At 42.5% G+C, this 17,546-nt stretch overlaps 1 protein-coding gene across 3 annotated transcripts in view; it reads left to right on the top strand.

Moving 5' to 3' along the window:
• Positions 1 to 796: 796 nt before the first annotated feature.
• The window catches only part of reps1 (RALBP1 associated Eps domain containing 1), a 32,558-nt gene continuing 15,808 nt past the window's right edge, over positions 797 to 17,546 (top strand). For 2 of the 3 annotated variants that reach the window (XM_030046654.1, XM_030046655.1), the window contains exons 1-8: positions 797 to 1,562; positions 3,734 to 3,857; positions 6,991 to 7,220; positions 8,478 to 8,640; positions 9,671 to 9,801; positions 10,703 to 10,865; positions 11,010 to 11,073; positions 11,971 to 12,125. In XM_030046654.1, coding sequence (XP_029902514.1) covers positions 1,410 to 1,562; positions 3,734 to 3,857; positions 6,991 to 7,220; positions 8,478 to 8,640; positions 9,671 to 9,801; positions 10,703 to 10,865; positions 11,010 to 11,073; positions 11,971 to 12,125 — 1,183 coding nt within the window. In that variant the 5' untranslated portion in view covers positions 797 to 1,409. The remainder of the gene's footprint in view (positions 1,563 to 3,733; positions 3,858 to 6,990; positions 7,221 to 8,477; positions 8,641 to 9,670; positions 9,802 to 10,702; positions 10,866 to 11,009; positions 11,074 to 11,970; positions 12,126 to 17,546) is intronic. The other variant, XM_030046656.1, reaches the window with a different exon arrangement.

The raw sequence follows: 17,546 nt of genomic DNA on the forward strand, positions 1-17,546 counted from the left end.
TAGAAGTTGGGCCAGGGCTGCACGTTGGGCGGACCTACATATATAACCAGGCCCTCATGTTTAAGATTAGGATTATGGTTGGGCTTAGGCTTTCTCTCACAATCACACTGCATATGGGAGGGATTACATGTGTGGCTCCGCCCAACATTCATCTCCAGCCCATTTTGCAGCTTGCATAGAGAGGCGTTTTTGTATGGTATAATGCGACCTGTCATACTTTTACTTGTAGCCCACTGATGTTGACAGTTTTTAGCATTATTATTACCTGGAAAAAAAAAAAAACTGACACTAGTGAGTGATCTGGTCCTGCAAAGGCATGTGAGAGACACAAGAGACTACACAACATGCTCAGCTTTAAATATCCTCCAGTAAAACTGTAACATTAGTCCTTACAGTCCATAACATAACGCCAGTGTAACTTTTATTCTGAAATCCGTTATCCGGGTTCCTCTAGGCCAAGCAAGCTCGCGCTGACTCGCACCGTCTGCCACTAAGTGACATCACGGGGCATCAAGTTTCCCCGAGTTACCCGTGTTAATAACCGGAAGCCGGACACTGTGGCTTCAAAACAAAAGCGCCAAGTTTGTCACCTAAGGAGAAAAACAGAACCACAAATAACGATCCACTACTCGGTGTAATATGGAATTCATGGAGAATAAACAATTTAACTTCATGTTTATTCCTAAGCATATTCTTTAATTTTCACGTGTGTGCGTTATGACAGTTGAGAGGCACAATCAGGGTTTTAATTTGAAGAATGGTACCGGAAGTCGTATCTTAATTCTGACCGGCTTGACACTGGTGGTAGGAATGGCGGCTATGACTACTGGAGGAAGGAACCAAAAGACCCCGAAACTTTACTTGTAACGGCTCCGCAAAGGAATTTATCACAAGAAAACACATAAACACAGTCCCGTAACGGAAGAGAGGGGGAACAAGTACTATTAAGTGAGCTTAACTTGGTTAGACGTCCAGGCCAAGCAGAGGAACGCACTTTGGGACTTTGCTAGTTAGCATAGTGCCACTGACTTTGATTCAAGGTAGCCGTTAGCTCGCCCGCTTGTACTAGCCAGCTGTTGGCTACTTGATTTGGCTAGCCCAACAAGTTAAAGTCATTAACTGTCTGCAAGCATTCCGCGTTTGAATGATTCATTGGCGTTCACCTCAGGCTGCAGACAGACTGTAGTAAGGACTTTTACACAAAGTCAAACCAGGCGACAAGACGGCACCGGATCCGCAGCGCGTTGTGAATATTATTATTATTGCTAACCTTAACGTTAGCTAGTGCATTAACGCTAGCTAAGTTGGGATCCTGAAGTCTCGCCCATTTTTTGGATCCTGCCCCAACCATTGGCTAACGGCTAATCAATAGCCAAGTAGTCCGGTTTTAGGGCCAGTTTGATACTACAATGGAAAGTCTAACATTAAGTGATGTTGAGCAGAAATATTATTCGGATTTGTTCGTTTACTGCGACACGGACAACACGAAAAAAGTGGCTTCCAATGGGAGAGTTCTTGACCTTTTCCGGGCGGCCCAGCTACCCAGCGAAGTTGTCCTGCAGGTAAGCTAACGTTAGCAAGTTACAGTATTTCATTTAAACTGCCAGGACTACCAGTCTGGTGATCCAACCTAGCAGTGTCATTAAGATATTTTACAAACTTGCTTGGCTGTCAAAGCTGACCCGCCATCCAGTGAAGCTATCGTTAGCTTTGTTGGTTAGCTATGTTGCGTAGCAAATGAGACACACCTTCTTCTAGCTAATGTTAGCTTTGGCCAAAAGAGAGTGGGCAGTCAAGTTAACACTGACTGAGCTTACAGTTTATCTAATTCAGTAATAAATTGGTGTGTCGTTTGCTTCTCAACCATAGTTTTGCGGGTAATCTCAACCCGAGGCTGGTATTGGTTAGCTTTCTATGAAACCAGTGATGTTCTCATCACCCCTCTGCTCCAGCTCACTGCCCACTCTTTCTTGTCCTCTTACTCATTCCATCAGCATCTGCTATTTTATTTGCCACTGGACTGAGCTGACTTGATGGAAATACAGGCACAATGTCCACATGCCCACAGGAAGCTCTTTAAAAGTTGTCACTTAACTTAAAATAGCAGTACTCTCTAAATCCAGTGCTGAGTTATGGTTTATCACTCAATACCACAACTCAGTTGCTCATATAATTCTTGTTAATCTGCACTGACCAGACTGAGACATCCAACTTGTTAGATTACAGTATTTGAGTTGTGGTCACATCACTATTGATCCTAGCTACAGCCTCCCTACCCTGCCTTTGAATTATGAGGTGTGTGCAGCCAGATTAACTGCAGCAACCCATTCTCGTGACTCCAGGTCTCTCAGCAGGCCAATATTTGCAGTTTGTGAGTCAGCATCCTTTTCAAGGTCAACAAGGAATGGAGCTGTGTGGAAGAAGGAAGAGCTGTTGCAATCTCCTACTCCCCATCTGTTGAATGAACATTTTGGCGCTCTATGAACCTCATTCGGCAAACAACATGTTATAACAGGCTTAGGAAAATGATGGGTGTTTTTTTTTTTTTTTTTTGTCCATGCATAGCCTACTCGGAATAAGTACTTGGTCAGCAAAAAAAGGTTCAGCCAGCTGTAGCAGCTTGCTGGCATTGTTAGAATGTTGTGGCTCTCAGTATTTAAGAACTTGCCATAAAGGTCTCATCACAATCCTATGAAGTTCACTTCCTAGAGTATACATTGACTACTAGTTTGTGGTTTCTGGTGTTTGCATACTCAACAAACTGCCCTGTGCTCTATACTTCCTCCTCAGAAGTGTTTGTGTACGCATTTCAGTTGGTCTGCATTTTCTGTGTGGAGCTGCCCCATCCCTCTATTTGTCTGTTTGCACAAAACCTACTCAAAATGGGATCAAGTATGACAGAATGTATTAGAATTAGACTTAATATTGAGGAGAACCCCTAAATATCTAAATTAATAAACAAAAGAGTGAATGAGAACATTGCTTCTGCCTAACAGCAATTTCCTCAACAAGGGCTGTGAGTGAAATTAGTTAAACTTTCATCTGGATTGCAGAATGTGTTTTAGAACTTGTATACATACGCATTTCATCTTGTCAGTAAGACCTTTGCTACATTTACTACCTACTGCTTCATTTCCATGGCTCAGAGATGTAGATGTTTCATGCTATTTTTCTGTCTCCTTTGTTTGATCAGAGTCTCTTGAGATTTACAGACATATTCTCTCCCAGTTTCAGTCTTTTGATAACCTTGGGTGTTCACAATGTTGCCTTGTAACCACTGACTGACCAGCAAACAATGCAGGCTATTGTTAAAACAAACTTTTGTCATTAATGTTAGTTATTCCTTTCTTGTATAGCTTGTACATGTGTTTTCCCTACTATTCATTTAGCAGCGGTGCGCCACCACAGCAAGAATGTTACCGCTGCTGCCTGAGAAAATGTGAAATTAAATGAACATCGTAATTTAGTCTGACTGTTCTCTGAAACTAAAATAAGTGTAGTCCAAATGTTTAAAAAAGAATGATTATATCTCTCATGCTGTATTTTTAGCCTTAGTCAAACAAAATTGTATTGTGTTCTATTCTGTTAATTACATTTTCAGCTTCAGTTTGGCCCCATGTGGTCTTTGTGTTTGAACAGAGTATTAACTCAAATGTTCAGTCAGAAATGGGCGATATCAAAGTTTTAGATGAATACAATGTTGCTAACTGTTCCTTCTTGTGTGTGGGTTCAGATCACAGAACTATGTGGAGCCACTCGGCTGGGTCACTTTGGGCGGAGCCAATTCTACATCGCTCTGAAGCTCATTGCCATTGCCCAGTCCGGACTGCCCCTTAGAGTGGAAAGCCTCAACTCGGGTGAGTCCACAGTTGACATGAATTTAATCACAGGACCTGGCTGATGCCTTGTAAGCCTGTCTTCTTTCCCTGACCATACTTCAGAACCTCCTCTCGTACAAGAACATGAGAGCTGAAAAGGATTCCCACACATTGCCATAGCACAACAACATACCAGGCTCCATGGCTAACCACTGGAATCCTCTGCTTAACTCAAAGCTTTGGCAATATGAGTCGTCTTTTCTTTGTCCTGCTCCAGTTTCTACTTGGTGAAAACCTGTTGTAGAACTATGTCATGGGCTTTCAGTGGTATTCCACATGTGCATAATGAATTTTGACCAGATCATGGGGCATGGTGTGAGGAGTTGATGATAAGAATTTTAGTTTCAATCCCTTTAGAAGTCTTTGTTGTGCAGTGAATTAAACTAGAACTGATGCAGACCTGGACAAATATTTTAAAAAATATTGTAGCTAAATCAAATGCACTTATTTGGCATCTTATTTGGCAAATAAGATAAATCTGGCACGTCTAGCAGCCTCATAAACTATGTGAAACCAATGCTGCCAATTTTGCCTAGATGATAGTGGTAGCTCAGTGTTTGTAGTAACAGGTGATTAACAGTGAGTTCCTAATTTAAACCCTTCAGGGCCTAAACTGTTTCTTTTTTGCTTGCCTTTGGTGGGGCTGCTGTTAAACAGAAGGGAAGATGTTGCAGTCCATATTCATGCTATACTTGCTTGGTTTCTAACGTTGCAACATGAAGTTACTGAACTGATTGCTCAACTTGATACAATTTTTATAAGGAAGCGCAGGAGGCCACTTCCTCACGCCAAGATCGACATAAAAGAGAAAATGTAATTTCATGAGATCATCTTTCAGGCCATCTGAACTTTAAAATTTTAAATGGATGCAAAAATTCACGCTCTTTCACAAGAAGTTGTAAGGTAAGGAAAATGTAAGGTATGTGATATACTGCTGGTGAGACGCAATAATCTTTATTTATTGTGTGCTAATGAAAAGGCGAAAATTGAGACATTTTAGTCATGTAGACATATTAAATAGAAAATAATTTTTCATGCCATTGCAGGGGTTGAAGTTTTCTAAAATAAGTGACTGAACATTCACAAAAAGGATATGCAGACAGTTTGAGTACAGTGTTGTTTAAGTGGCTCTGTTATCATGAAGTAAATACAGTTGTATTTGTGTGTCAGTGCTCTCCAGGAGACAGTCCTTACCAGATATCAGTCCACCTCATGAACATAAAGGTGTTTTCCTGTGTGCTGGCTCTGTTTGTCTTCCACAGACCAACACATTGTCTGTACTCTCTGAACAGGCATCACTGGGGTTTAAACCAGCAACTTTCCTGCCTCTGGTCTCCTCAAGGCCTTTGCTTATATGTGAACAGTATATTTATTGCATTTCTCAGTTCAGTGCTCCCCACATGTTTGCATTGGTTTTTGGTGAAGTGTAGGGGGTGGTAATGTCTGTGAAACACATTCTTTATTAAAAAACGTACTTGCCTTCACTTGTTTGACAGTTACTTGTTTGACAAGCAGTTTTCAGTTATAGTAGTCATAGTCATGTTTTAGGTGTATCTGGCATATATTTTATTTAGTGGGTTCTGAAACTAGGTCTCGACTAACTGTCGGGTAGATTATTCAGTGGTGGGTAATGGAAACAATTTACCACATACTTCGTCATGTGGAAATCAAGTTGATGAAAAAAATGCCCATATACATATAAGGTCATGTAGTAACAGCAACCACAGGTTACTTGACAACAAATTGGCCACAAATCCTTGTGTTGGTTAGGTTACTCTGATTGGACATGTCTGTAGTCTGCTTTCATCACCTGTGGAGAAACTTGTTGGAGCAGGATTGAGTGAAAATTTAGTCAGCTGTCCAAAGTGACTTGCCTACCGTTTCACAATAAATCAAAAATTTATCAAAATCGCAATATGGGTAACTGCAATACCGGTAACTGCAAATTTTTGATAACGGTCAAATATGAAAATATAGCATTGTAAATTGTATTGCGGAGCAACAGAGACGCCATGGTCTGCAAATCACATTCTCCCTAGACGCAAAAAAAAAAAGATGTCTTTGTTCATGTGTTAAGTCTCTCATTCTGCTATAATCTAATGAGGGTAGCGTTGGATAACTTGCCACTGCTACACAAGTTAATCATTACACCCTCATGTGGCTAGTTTGTGTGAAGCAAATATAACAGCATATTACAAGTTTGTTACTTCCTCATCCTTAACTGAAGGCAGTGTTCAGTGCTTTAACTTCACCTCTGTGTTCAGTATGGCATGGTCAGCATCACCTGAATGACCAAAAACGGTTTGATCTTCATTACGTGTTGCAGCATCAGTGAGATTATGGGATTATAGTTGTTGTAGTAAATAAGCATACTTTTTATGGGAAAAACTCACCCTCAACAGTCAACACATAAACACTGCTAATGAAATGCTATTGTTGGTGCATCTTGCATCCATTTTGTTGTTTCATGGTGTATATTTCTTATGCACATGGATAACTGGTAAAATTAAGCTGATGCAGTGTCACTTTAAAATATTTCCAGTGCAGCCACAATAGAGTTTGACAGCAGAGCATTTTCCCATCTAAAAACATAAATGGTAAATTTTGGTGTCAGTCCCTCAGAATCAAACAGCAAGAGCTTCTTCCTAGAAGAAGAGCTTCTTCCTAGAAGAAGCTCTTTTGCGCTGATATTCAGAAATCATACAGGGAGAACTATATCATGGGTGAGGCAGCCACAACAGTTCCCTCACCGACAGCCACTCAGTAATGCAATGCAGCCACAAGACATGTTGCATTTTTAGTAAGGGGCACAACTTCAGCTTTTTCTAGACTGGAGATAATCAGAGTCTTACTATTATTGCTCTCTCAGCTTATGTGTATAACCCACAGCTGTTAATGTCTATTGTCTAAAGACATTCTGGGATATATAGAAAATCGGTAACTGAAGTACAGCTAGATGATGCAAGCTGAGGAAAAGTGGGTACATTTAACCTTTTTGAAGCTCCATCTGCCTGAAAAGCAAGGTTTGAATGTCACAACACCTGTAATCAGTCAGTATGACAAAACAACAGTTTCCTACTCTAATACTGTGACTGGATATGCTGCTCCCCAGTCAAGGACCTGCCACTGCCCAGGTTTGTAGTGGGGAAGAATGAGGCTGAGGCGAGGCATGCAGCGCTGTACCAGGACACCGACAGTCAGGGGTTGTACTCCAGCTCTGGCAGTGGGGTAATACCAAGACCACCTGGCAGGGGCCACCAGAACAAGAAAGGACCCCCCTCGTCCTCTTCGGTTCCTGTCCATGAGGTCATCCAGCCCTTGGCACCCACCATAGAACCACAGGTTGGTAATTTCTACCCTCTCAACATGACCAGGGCTTTCTTAATTGTTTTAATATCATTTTGCTCTTGTTAGTTGAATAGTTTTAAATTACTGTGCCACTCCTAGGCAGGCACCAACAAGAGCATTAGAATGTGTTTACCTTCTTAGACGAGAACATTTTTTTTTTTACCAGTTAGTATCCTGCACTGCAGAGTACAGTTATGTTGAAAATAGAGCCCAGCATTATTTTCCACAAGGGGCTGTCTTATAGTCTCTCTAAAGTGTCCAACAATGGTGCAAGTGTTTTATTTTTTTCAACAGGTGATCCCACAACTTCTTAGACACATGCTGCTGGAATACAGCTGAATGATAAATTATATTTTCTTGTCACTGTTTTACTGGAAGCAGAAATTACTTCTCTCAGTCATTCATACATCTTGCTTGACTGTTTGATACATTTTTATCTATTTTGAAATGTTACTTATTCCATGTTTAGAGTTGAATTTTTCTGAGCTCCGCATTTAGTGGCTTAGATTTAGTATCTTCCATGGTTAAGATAAAGATATTGCAGTCTATGAGATGGTTGAAAATTCACACCCACCAAGTGCTAAGTTTGGTTTTGGCAAATTAATCAATAAAGACCATCTGCCACACTGTCCGGTAACTTCTTGAAATGATAACCTTTGAATGCCTTGGTCCAACATTTGGTCTTTGCCTTTTTTCTGCTGACAACTGTGTGTGCATTGTGAGTCTGAGCAGCTCACATTAAAGTTAAACAAAGACTTTGTATCAAACAGGTGTCTGATTAGCTGCCTGTTACACTGCTGTACAAAGCAGCAGTATGGGAAATTCTGCACGCTTTTCGTTCTCTTTCTGGCTTAATGGTCAGCTTGCTTGACATTAGCAGGAACAAGTGTGAACCTGCTACAAAAACAATCAACACAAATACAAAAGATTTATTGTCTGAGTTTGCCAGTGTATTGAAAAAAAAAAAAAAAGAGTCCTCAATTCATTAAGTCAGTATGTGGCTCTTTAGTGAATATTTTACACAGCACCTGATCTTTGGTGTGAAATCCCATTGTAAATACGTAGGATGGGTCTATGAAAAATGTAGATTAATTATTTTGGCTGGAAAAATTATTCTTCTTGGCAAGCATTTTAGCAGACCTTGGCAGGTGGACCAAAAAGTTAATTTATGAAAAAGGATAGAGAGACTCTGCATTTGTAGGTTTTTTTGAGCATACATTTTATATGCTTTATTTGGTTTGCTCTCGTCAGCCCGACTCAACTTCCCCGGTGGTCTCGCCTCATCAGTCTCCCCCCACCTCCCCACACTCCTGGAGGAAACACAAGCGACAACCCAGTGGAGGAAACACAGACAGACAGCCAGTGGTGTCGGCAGCTGGAGCTGTCTGGACACAATTCAGAGAAACACAAACAGGTAACACACACATAAATCCACTGATAAATAGTAGTTCCTTAATAACACTGGCCAAGCTCACACTGTTCTGCATTTTTCATTTTGTCACTGTCTGCACTGAAATCAATAGCTAATGGCCACAAGGTAGAAGGAAAGTTGCAGCTTTGGAACAAATGCTGGCCTGGTTTCTTTTATAGGCAGAGCAGAGCACTTTCAGAAGTTGAGAAAAATTTAATTCGCCCAGGAGGACCTAACACCTACCGTATTTTTTGTGATCATAATGCAGCCATAGTGGTTTATGCGTTGTTGGCTGTTCACAGTTTGCTGTGACAGCAACAAACTGAACAAAAACACAGTCACAGTAGTGGTAGAAACGCTGGTGCTAGTTAGGGCTGGCCAGTATATCTATATTATATTGATATCTTGATTTGAGATCAGATATCTGAGATTTTAGATATAATATCATGATATGGCGTAAGTGTTGCCTTTTCCTGGTTTTAAAGGCTGCATTACAGTAAAGGGATCTAAAACGGTTTTAATATTTGTCTCTAGCTGCTTTGTCATCATATCCCAACTACAAGTGACTGTTGTATGTAATCTTGTATGTAAATGTCTTATGAAAGCAACAGTAGCCATCCATACAATATTGCCACAATATTGTGATTTTTTTTTTTTCTGTCCATATTGCCCAGCCCTAATGAAAGTTGTGACAGAGACTCAGAAAGAGTAATATGGAGCATATTGGTTGTGTTGTGGTGCTTCACAGTGTTTGTGCTGTTTGGACCTAAATGTTTGCTGATAATGGCAGCTGCTGCAGCTTGTCATTGTTGGAACAAAGTGGACATTGCACGACATGTGACTCACAGCCTGCTTGTCATAATCAGCACAAAATGTGGTTGAGGCAGCACATTTTACACAGAGAAAATGAATAGTGTGCAGATCAGATCTTTCCTTAATAACACTAATGATGCATTTATTTGTGTGACACATTTCATGGGATATGAAAGGACACTTTGCCATTATATATCAACTATACCTCTCTTTGACCCAGGTCCAGTGTCTGGTGACGGAATGTGGTCGTCACACTCACCTCCTCCCACAGTTCAGGAAAGCTGGGTCAGTTTCACGGCAGACACCCCACCTTCCAGTGCACTCCCCGCAATGCATCCCTCATCAGTCCAGGTAGGGCAGCATATACCTCCTGTCACAGTCGACTCAGTTCTTGGGGCAGGTAAAATGGTTGGATTCGCTGATGCACGATTCTACTTTGTCTGTGTCAGTGTTGATTCCTCAAATCCCATTATCAGTACTTGAATGTACACTATATTACCAAAAGTATTCGCTCACCTGCCTTTACTCATACTATGAACTGAAGTGCCATCCCATTCCTAACCCATAGAGTTCAATATGATGTTGGTCCACCTTTTGCAGCTATTACAGCTTCAACTCTTCTGGGAAGACTGTCCACAAGGTTGAGGAGAGTGTTTATAGGAATTTTTGACCATTCTTCCAAAAGCGCATTGGTGAGGTCACACACTGATGTTGGTCGAGAAGGCCTGGCTCTCAGTCTCCGCTCTAATTCATCCCAAAGGTGTTCTATCGGGTTCAGGTCAGGACTCTGTGCAGGCCAGTCAAGTTCATCCACACCAGACTCTGTCATCCATGTCTTTATGGACCTTGCTTTGTGCACTGGTGCACAGTCATGTTGGAAGAGGAAGGGGCCCGCTCCAAACTGTTCCCACAAGGTTGGGAGCATGGAATTGTCCAAAATGTTTTGGTATCCTGAAGCATTCAAAGTTCCTTTCACTGGAACTAAGCAAAACCTTTGACAGCATGCTACTGTTGTCCCCCACTGAAGAACATTTACATCAATGCCCTTTTAAGTGTTTACAGTCGAAACTGTAGCCAGGCAGACATCCAGACTTAAAATCACTGTATCGGAGGAGATTAGGACTTCACGCTCCACTAAAGTGCTCAATTGTGTGTGTTCCTTTTCTAACTGGTAACACAACTTTCAAGGATTTTTTCTTAGCTCTGCATTTTCCTCCATATGTCTGTAAATGTCTTTTATTGCTTGCCATAGGAGAGCACGACGATACGAACGGTGGCTTCAGCAGCAATGACCAATGAGATCCAGCGACAGTCGAGTGGCTATGACGATCCGTGGAAGATTACAGATGAGCAAAGACAGTATTATATTAACCAGTTCAAAACCATTCAGCCGGACCTCAATGGCTTCATACCTGGTTAGAGGACATAAAACATGCACACACACACACACACACACACACACACACACACACACACACACACACACACACAAGCATACAGCTTATCTGTAAAACGCAGTTTGACATTACCATGTACCCCTCTGTTTGTATGTGTTCCAGGTTCAGCAGCTAAAGAGTTCTTCACCAAATCAAAGCTACCGATTTTAGAGCTGTCACACATTTGGTGAGCACGTCATTTATTGTATTTATGTGCTGCTCTGTCACAGAGAGGTTTGGTGTATCGTGCAGATGTCTGCACCATCTGTTGAAATAATAATGAATTTGACAGGTCATCAGATCTGAACAGTTATTTTAATCAATGAATGAATTTTGGGTTGCATTTTGGTTGACAGTGTTTCATTTTTGCTCAGGCGTTCAGTCTCTCACTCTTACATGAACAAAGAAGTGTTAATGGACAAATATAATATACATCATGTGACAGATGGGTCACTTTCTCACCATGTTTTACATACTATGTTTCAGAATATGCCTCTGTTCAATTTGTGTTAGCACAGCCATCAGCAATAAAGAGAATCAATTTGTCTGACCAACACCATACTCTGCATCATATGGTCATGTAATTCAGCAATGTGCTGTCAGTGCCTCAGTACAACAATACATTTACCGAAAGACCTAGTTAGAACAATGGCTGTGAGTGCACCACAGCACCCAAAATGAATACAAAACAAAAATGTACTTGGGCAGCTGTTGATTTATAATCAATATAAGGGAAATCCTGTTGTCAGTGTTTGTCATTGGAGTTGTTGTTTGGCTTTGTGTAGTTGCTGCTGACTGACAGGCTGTGTGTAAAGTTGTCACATCAGCGCTGTTTGCATAAAGACCTGAAGAGTCTTCCTTGCCTACCTAACAGTGCATCATGTGCTCAGCGTTTCTAAAGTAACAAGAATAGATGTTGACCTTTTTAATGTCTTCTGTGGGATGGATAATAACATCAAATTAGGAGGCAGCCATATTTTTCTGCTCAGTCCAGTTTGGACAAGCTCTCAACTGCAGCTGCTGGTGCTGATCTGCACCATCTTTGTCCCACGTGTATACTCACTGTCCACTGTGCCTCTCTCAGGGAGCTGTCAGACTTTGACAAAGATGGTGCGCTAACTCTAGATGAGTTCTGCGCTGCCTTCCACTTGGTTGTGGCCAGGAAGAATGGCTACGACCTCCCAGAGAAGCTGCCTGAGAGCTTGATGCCAAAGCTGATTGACCTGGATGACTCAGCAGGTACACAGTTCATCTTACTCTCTCTCTCTCTCCAATTCACCCTCCTCCTGCTAATTTCCCATATGCTGGCCCTTGTTAATACTACTGCTACTACTACTACTAATGATAATAATACTATATAACACTTTATACAAACACAGATACAAAGTGCTTTACATCAAAGAGGAATGAATATAAAAATAATAAAAGAATACTGCAGACTCAGAAATTAAAACAAAATAAGAAGGCAAACCAATTAAAGAAGCAAAACAAAGATAAGGTAATGTTAATGATGATAACTGATGTTCAACAAGACCAATAGATTGACTAACCTCTAAGGCAAAACAGTGAGGCCTGATCACAAGGGCTTTATTTGTGCAGAGAGAAAGAAGCTAGGATAAAGCTAGAATAAAACTACTGGTGATAGAATTGTGGTCTGCAGAATCTGTACTTCAGTAATTGGAACTATATGGGAATTTGAATTATATGGGAAGTTACCATCAGAATTTTTATTAAACTTATTTTCTTTTGTAATGTTTATTACACAAATAGTGTGTTGTTTTTTTTGTTTTTTTTTGAGATCACAGATCTTGAATGGAGTAGAACAGTCAGTTGACAATGTAGCGATAGGTTATCATAATAACTATCACTACCGAGAATGATTCACACTCCCCGCTGTCATTAACGGAAGGCACACACACACACACACACACCCACCTCCATTCATGAGCCCCACCTTCATTCACGAGCCCCGCTGTCATGAACACACCTCCATTAATGAGCCAATGGCGGCCGTCCTTCCCGTTTTAAAAGCCGGGGGAAATTCAAAATGGCGCGGCTCACAGTATAACGGAGGAAGAGGTGAGGCCGTCCTGCCGAAGTACTGAGCAGCGTTTCTTGCGTCTCCAGTTTTTTTTCTCCTCGCGAAAGTCCGCGTATGTTTCCGGAGTGTCCGTCGTGAGAAAAGACCCGGGTGGAACAGAATCCCTGGAAGCTGGCGGATCGCTACACACGTCTATTACCAGCGGATGTACAGAGGGAGAAACACACGGACGGGACTGACGTTACGCACGGACGGGACTGACTGGACTGGACTGGACTGGGCTGGGAGGTAACTCCGGTGAATCCGGGGGTTTATTTCTGTTGCCTTTTTCTCTTTCATTTTTTTTTGTGTTTGTAACGAACTGAACTGAACTGAACTGAATTGAACTAAACTGAACTGAACTGAGCTGAATTTATTTATTTATTTATTTTGAAATTGGGAATGAGTTGAACTGATTTACAGAAGAGACTGTGCGAGGATTTTTGGTTGGGGGATTGGAAATTGTGGACTGGATTTTTGTTTTTCTGGATTGGACTGGCGGTTGATTTCTTTGTTGGTTTTTTTTGTGTGCTGCTGCCTTTGCTGTGCTGGTTTATTGGTTGATTCTTTGCCTGTGTTTTGCCGCAATATATTTTGATTTGAATTGAAAATTCCTGGTGGTGTTATTGTGTTGTTTGGATTGTTTGGCTTTGGGTTCTGTTCTTTTATGGGTTCAAAAAAGGGATTTTATTTCTTTTCCTCATTTTTTTGGACCTTATGTACGGGGACGACCTGAACAAAGAAAAAAAAATACTGACTCACACCCTGATCAAGTATTGTTAGGCGCTGACCTAACTGGCACCCCAAAAACGCAGTCGTACCGTTACATAAAAAAAATGGCACCCCAGATGGGACCTGCAAAAACATTCTAAAAGGACAAAAACCTAAAAGCTGAAACATTGTGTGCAATTCCAAACAATTACCCTGCAAATAAACGGAGATCTCTCAAAAGTACTCTGGAGAAAAATAACACGTTTATTCAAACCAAACTCAAGGAACAAGGAAAATAACCCAATCAAACACAAGGAAACCCTGGAAATAACTCAAACACACTCAAGGAAAGGAAACACTGGAAATAATTCACATGCAATATGGATTCTTCTCCTTCTGGCCCCCTGCTGGACATTCCCAATACTGTGGCTCAGTCAACCCAAATGCATCCACTGGAGGATCTATCACCGGAAAAAAGTGAACAAGCTCAAAATTACTCTCTCTTGGATTTGGATTTCTTTGAGAATATGGAACCAGGACCCAGTCAGACACTAACCCCCCCTCTGCGCCCACCCACGGAGGACTCCACCTTGAGGGATTTGTCGCAGGCAGTAGAAGGGTTGCGTGTCTCACAATTTAATGCGGAGAAAATGGTTGGCAGCAGCTTTCAGCAACTGAAAGAGGAACAAAAACAATATACAGAACAAATAACAGCAATTGAAGGCAAACTCACTCACACCATGGCTACACTGTGTGAACAAACGCAACGCAAAATGCAAGAGGAAATGACTAAACAACTAGATTACCTCAGAACGCAGTTCACAGCCACCCTGAATTGGAAGCTGAAACAACAACAGGCTGAAGTGGTGCGGGATATTAGCTCTGTTTTGTCCCCTATGGTGCAAAGTGTGGGAGATATTGAAGTTAAGCTGTCGACATGTCTACATAATCTGGACACTATGAACACAGAAGTCATGGCAATAAAACATCAATCCTTACCTTCACACACTGCTTCGCTAGTCGACACTGCTGCTCAAACCACTCCACGTACAAGCTCTCCTGTAGCGGCTGGACAGCTACCGCATCCCAACCTTCAGTCCATATTACATCCTAACATTGAGGTACCAACTGTCAGCATGCAAGGAGACATGAGGGGGAGAGGTACTGGAAAGACACCCATTAATCTCCAATTCCCCACATTTGGACAACGTGAGGATACCTCAGACCCATTACTATATTTGGAAAAATGCCAGGATTTTCTTGCACTTAACCCGCTTTCAGATGAGGAGCTCATTGCTACTCTCAGAAATGTGTTGCATGGAACAGCCAGAGACTGGTGGGATGTTGTGCGTCGGGAGACCACCAATTGGGCAGATTTTGCAACAAAATTTACTGCAGCATTCCTCTCAGAGGATTATGAAGATGAATTAGCCGAGAGGGTTCGCACTCGAGTTCAAGGTGAAGGGGAAAACTTCAGGGATTTTGCTTACATGTACAGGTCTTTGTGTCGGCGTTGGAAGGCTGACATCAGAGAGGAGGAAGTCATTAAACTCATTCTCAAGAACAGCAATCCAAAATTAGCCAGCCAGCTCCGGAGCAGTGGGGTACACACTGTGGATGGGTTGGTCCGGCTGGGCCAACAGCTGGAGAAAGACAGGGATAACCAACGCATCTATGAGCAAAGACTGCAATCCCTGAACCGACCACAAACCCGTCAGGATAATTCCTCAAAGCCAACCCCACCTGGTGATGTAACAATTCCCCCTCAACCAACCCCCACAGCTCCCTCCAAATCTCCGGGTTTGTTCTGCTGGCGTTGCAAGGGAGCCCATGCTCCATCTTCATGCCAATATGCTGATAATGGAAAGAAAGGAAAGGGGAATCACCATTTCTCTGGACCTCGGACACATCCTACTGTTAACACCATGACGCAATCAAGTCTGCACACCATAAAGTCTGACAATCCTCTGACTTTAAGTCACCATAACTCTGCTTCTGCTGCTTCACCTGCTTCTGCTGCTTCACCTCCACTCCAACTGTCTTCAACCCGTTCACCACTCCAGTTGGTGGTACCATTGGCCATGGGACCCTGGACAGGAAGGGCCATTGTGGACACTGGCTCATCCTTCACTCTGCTGAATCAGGATCTATGGACAGCAATTAAGGACACTTGGAGATACAATATGAACCCCTGGACTAAGGGCCCCATATACTTGGCAGATGGAGAACCTAAACAACCATTAGGCGAGTGTATGGTGAATTACTCACTTCATGGCAAAACCTGGACTCAATCTACTGCTGTGCTTCACTCAAACACCTTGGCCTTTCCCTGTGTGCTTGGACTGGATTTCCTCTTTCAGAGTGGCATGAAGTTGGATATTGCCAATAACACCTATTGGTTCAAAGCAAATGAACAGGAACAATTTCATTTCTTGACTGACAGCTCAAATGAACAAGAACTAACCCAATACTGTGCATTCTTCTCTGCTGTGGCTCCCTCTGGCCTCTCTCCACCGTCAACTGACACTGACACTCTCTCTGAACTGTTCGGACAAGCAATACAGGATGTTCACCTGGATCAGGAAGGGAAATCACAGTTGTTGGTACAACTTCAGCACAATATGGATGTCTGCACCACAAAGTTGGGTCATACTAGCCTCCTTCAGCACAAGATTTTTGTGACACAAGAGGTACCGATCAGACAAAAACCCTACCGTGTGTCCCCAGTAAAACTCGAGGCAATGAAGAGGCTGATCGACAAAATGTTGTGTGATGACATCATTGAGCCATCATCTTCCGCTTGGGCAGCTCCAGTTGTCCTGATTCCCAAAAAGACAGGTGTGGACCCCAGGTTCTGTGTTGACTTCCGGAAACTGAACTCAGTGACAATGGATGATGCATATCCACTCCCGACAATACAGGAGATCCTGGATTCTCTGGGCGGGGCCAAGATTTTCACCACCCTGGATCTCAACTCCGGATATTGGCAGGTCAGCATGGATGCTGAGAGCAGAGAGAAAACTGCCTTTGTCTGTGCTTTTGGGTTGTATCAATTCAAGGTCATGCCTTTCGGGCTGAAAAATGCCCCAGCAACCTTTCAGCGCCTTATGGAGTTGGCACTCGGAGAGCTCAGAGGAAGGATCTGCTTTGTGTACCTGGATGATATAATCATTTATTCATACAACATCCAGCAACATTTTCAGGATATTCAGGCAGTGCTCGACAAACTCAGGCAAGCGAACCTCACCGTCAACATGAGCAAGAGTCACTTCTTCCGGGAATCCCTCAAGTTCCTGGGGCATGTCGTTTCTGCTGCTGGAGTTCAGGTGGACCCTGAGAAGACCAGGGCAGTGGAAGAATATCCAGTGCCTAAAAACTTAAAATCTCTGCAGAGGTTCCTTGGTATGGCAGGATGGTACCACAGATTTGTGCCAAATTTCTCTCAAATAGCAGAGCCCCTAAATGCCCTGAAGAGGAAGAATACCAAGTTCAAGTGGACCACAGAATGCCAAAATGCCTTTGAAATCCTCAAACAACGTCTGATGACAACTCCTGTACTGGGTCATCCAAACCTCAATTTACCTTTTGTGGTATATACCGATGCCAGCGAAGTTGGCCTCGGTGCTGTGCTTGTGCAGCAAACGGGATTGGGGACTGAGGAAGTGTTGGCCTTCGCCAGTAGGAGCCTGAATAACGCAGAAAGAAATTACTCCACCACTGAACTGGAGTGTTTGGCTGTTGTGTGGGCGGTGGAAAAGTGGAGATATTACCTCGAAGGACGATTCTTCACGGTGGTGACAGACCACTCTTCACTTGTCTGGGTTTTCAAAACCCAAAAACCGAACACCAGACTGATTCGGTGGGCCCTC

The sequence above is a fragment of the Myripristis murdjan genome, chromosome 24 (genome assembly GCF_902150065.1).
Source record: "Myripristis murdjan chromosome 24, fMyrMur1.1, whole genome shotgun sequence".
In the NCBI taxonomy this organism is placed as follows: domain Eukaryota; kingdom Metazoa; phylum Chordata; class Actinopteri; order Holocentriformes; family Holocentridae; genus Myripristis; species Myripristis murdjan.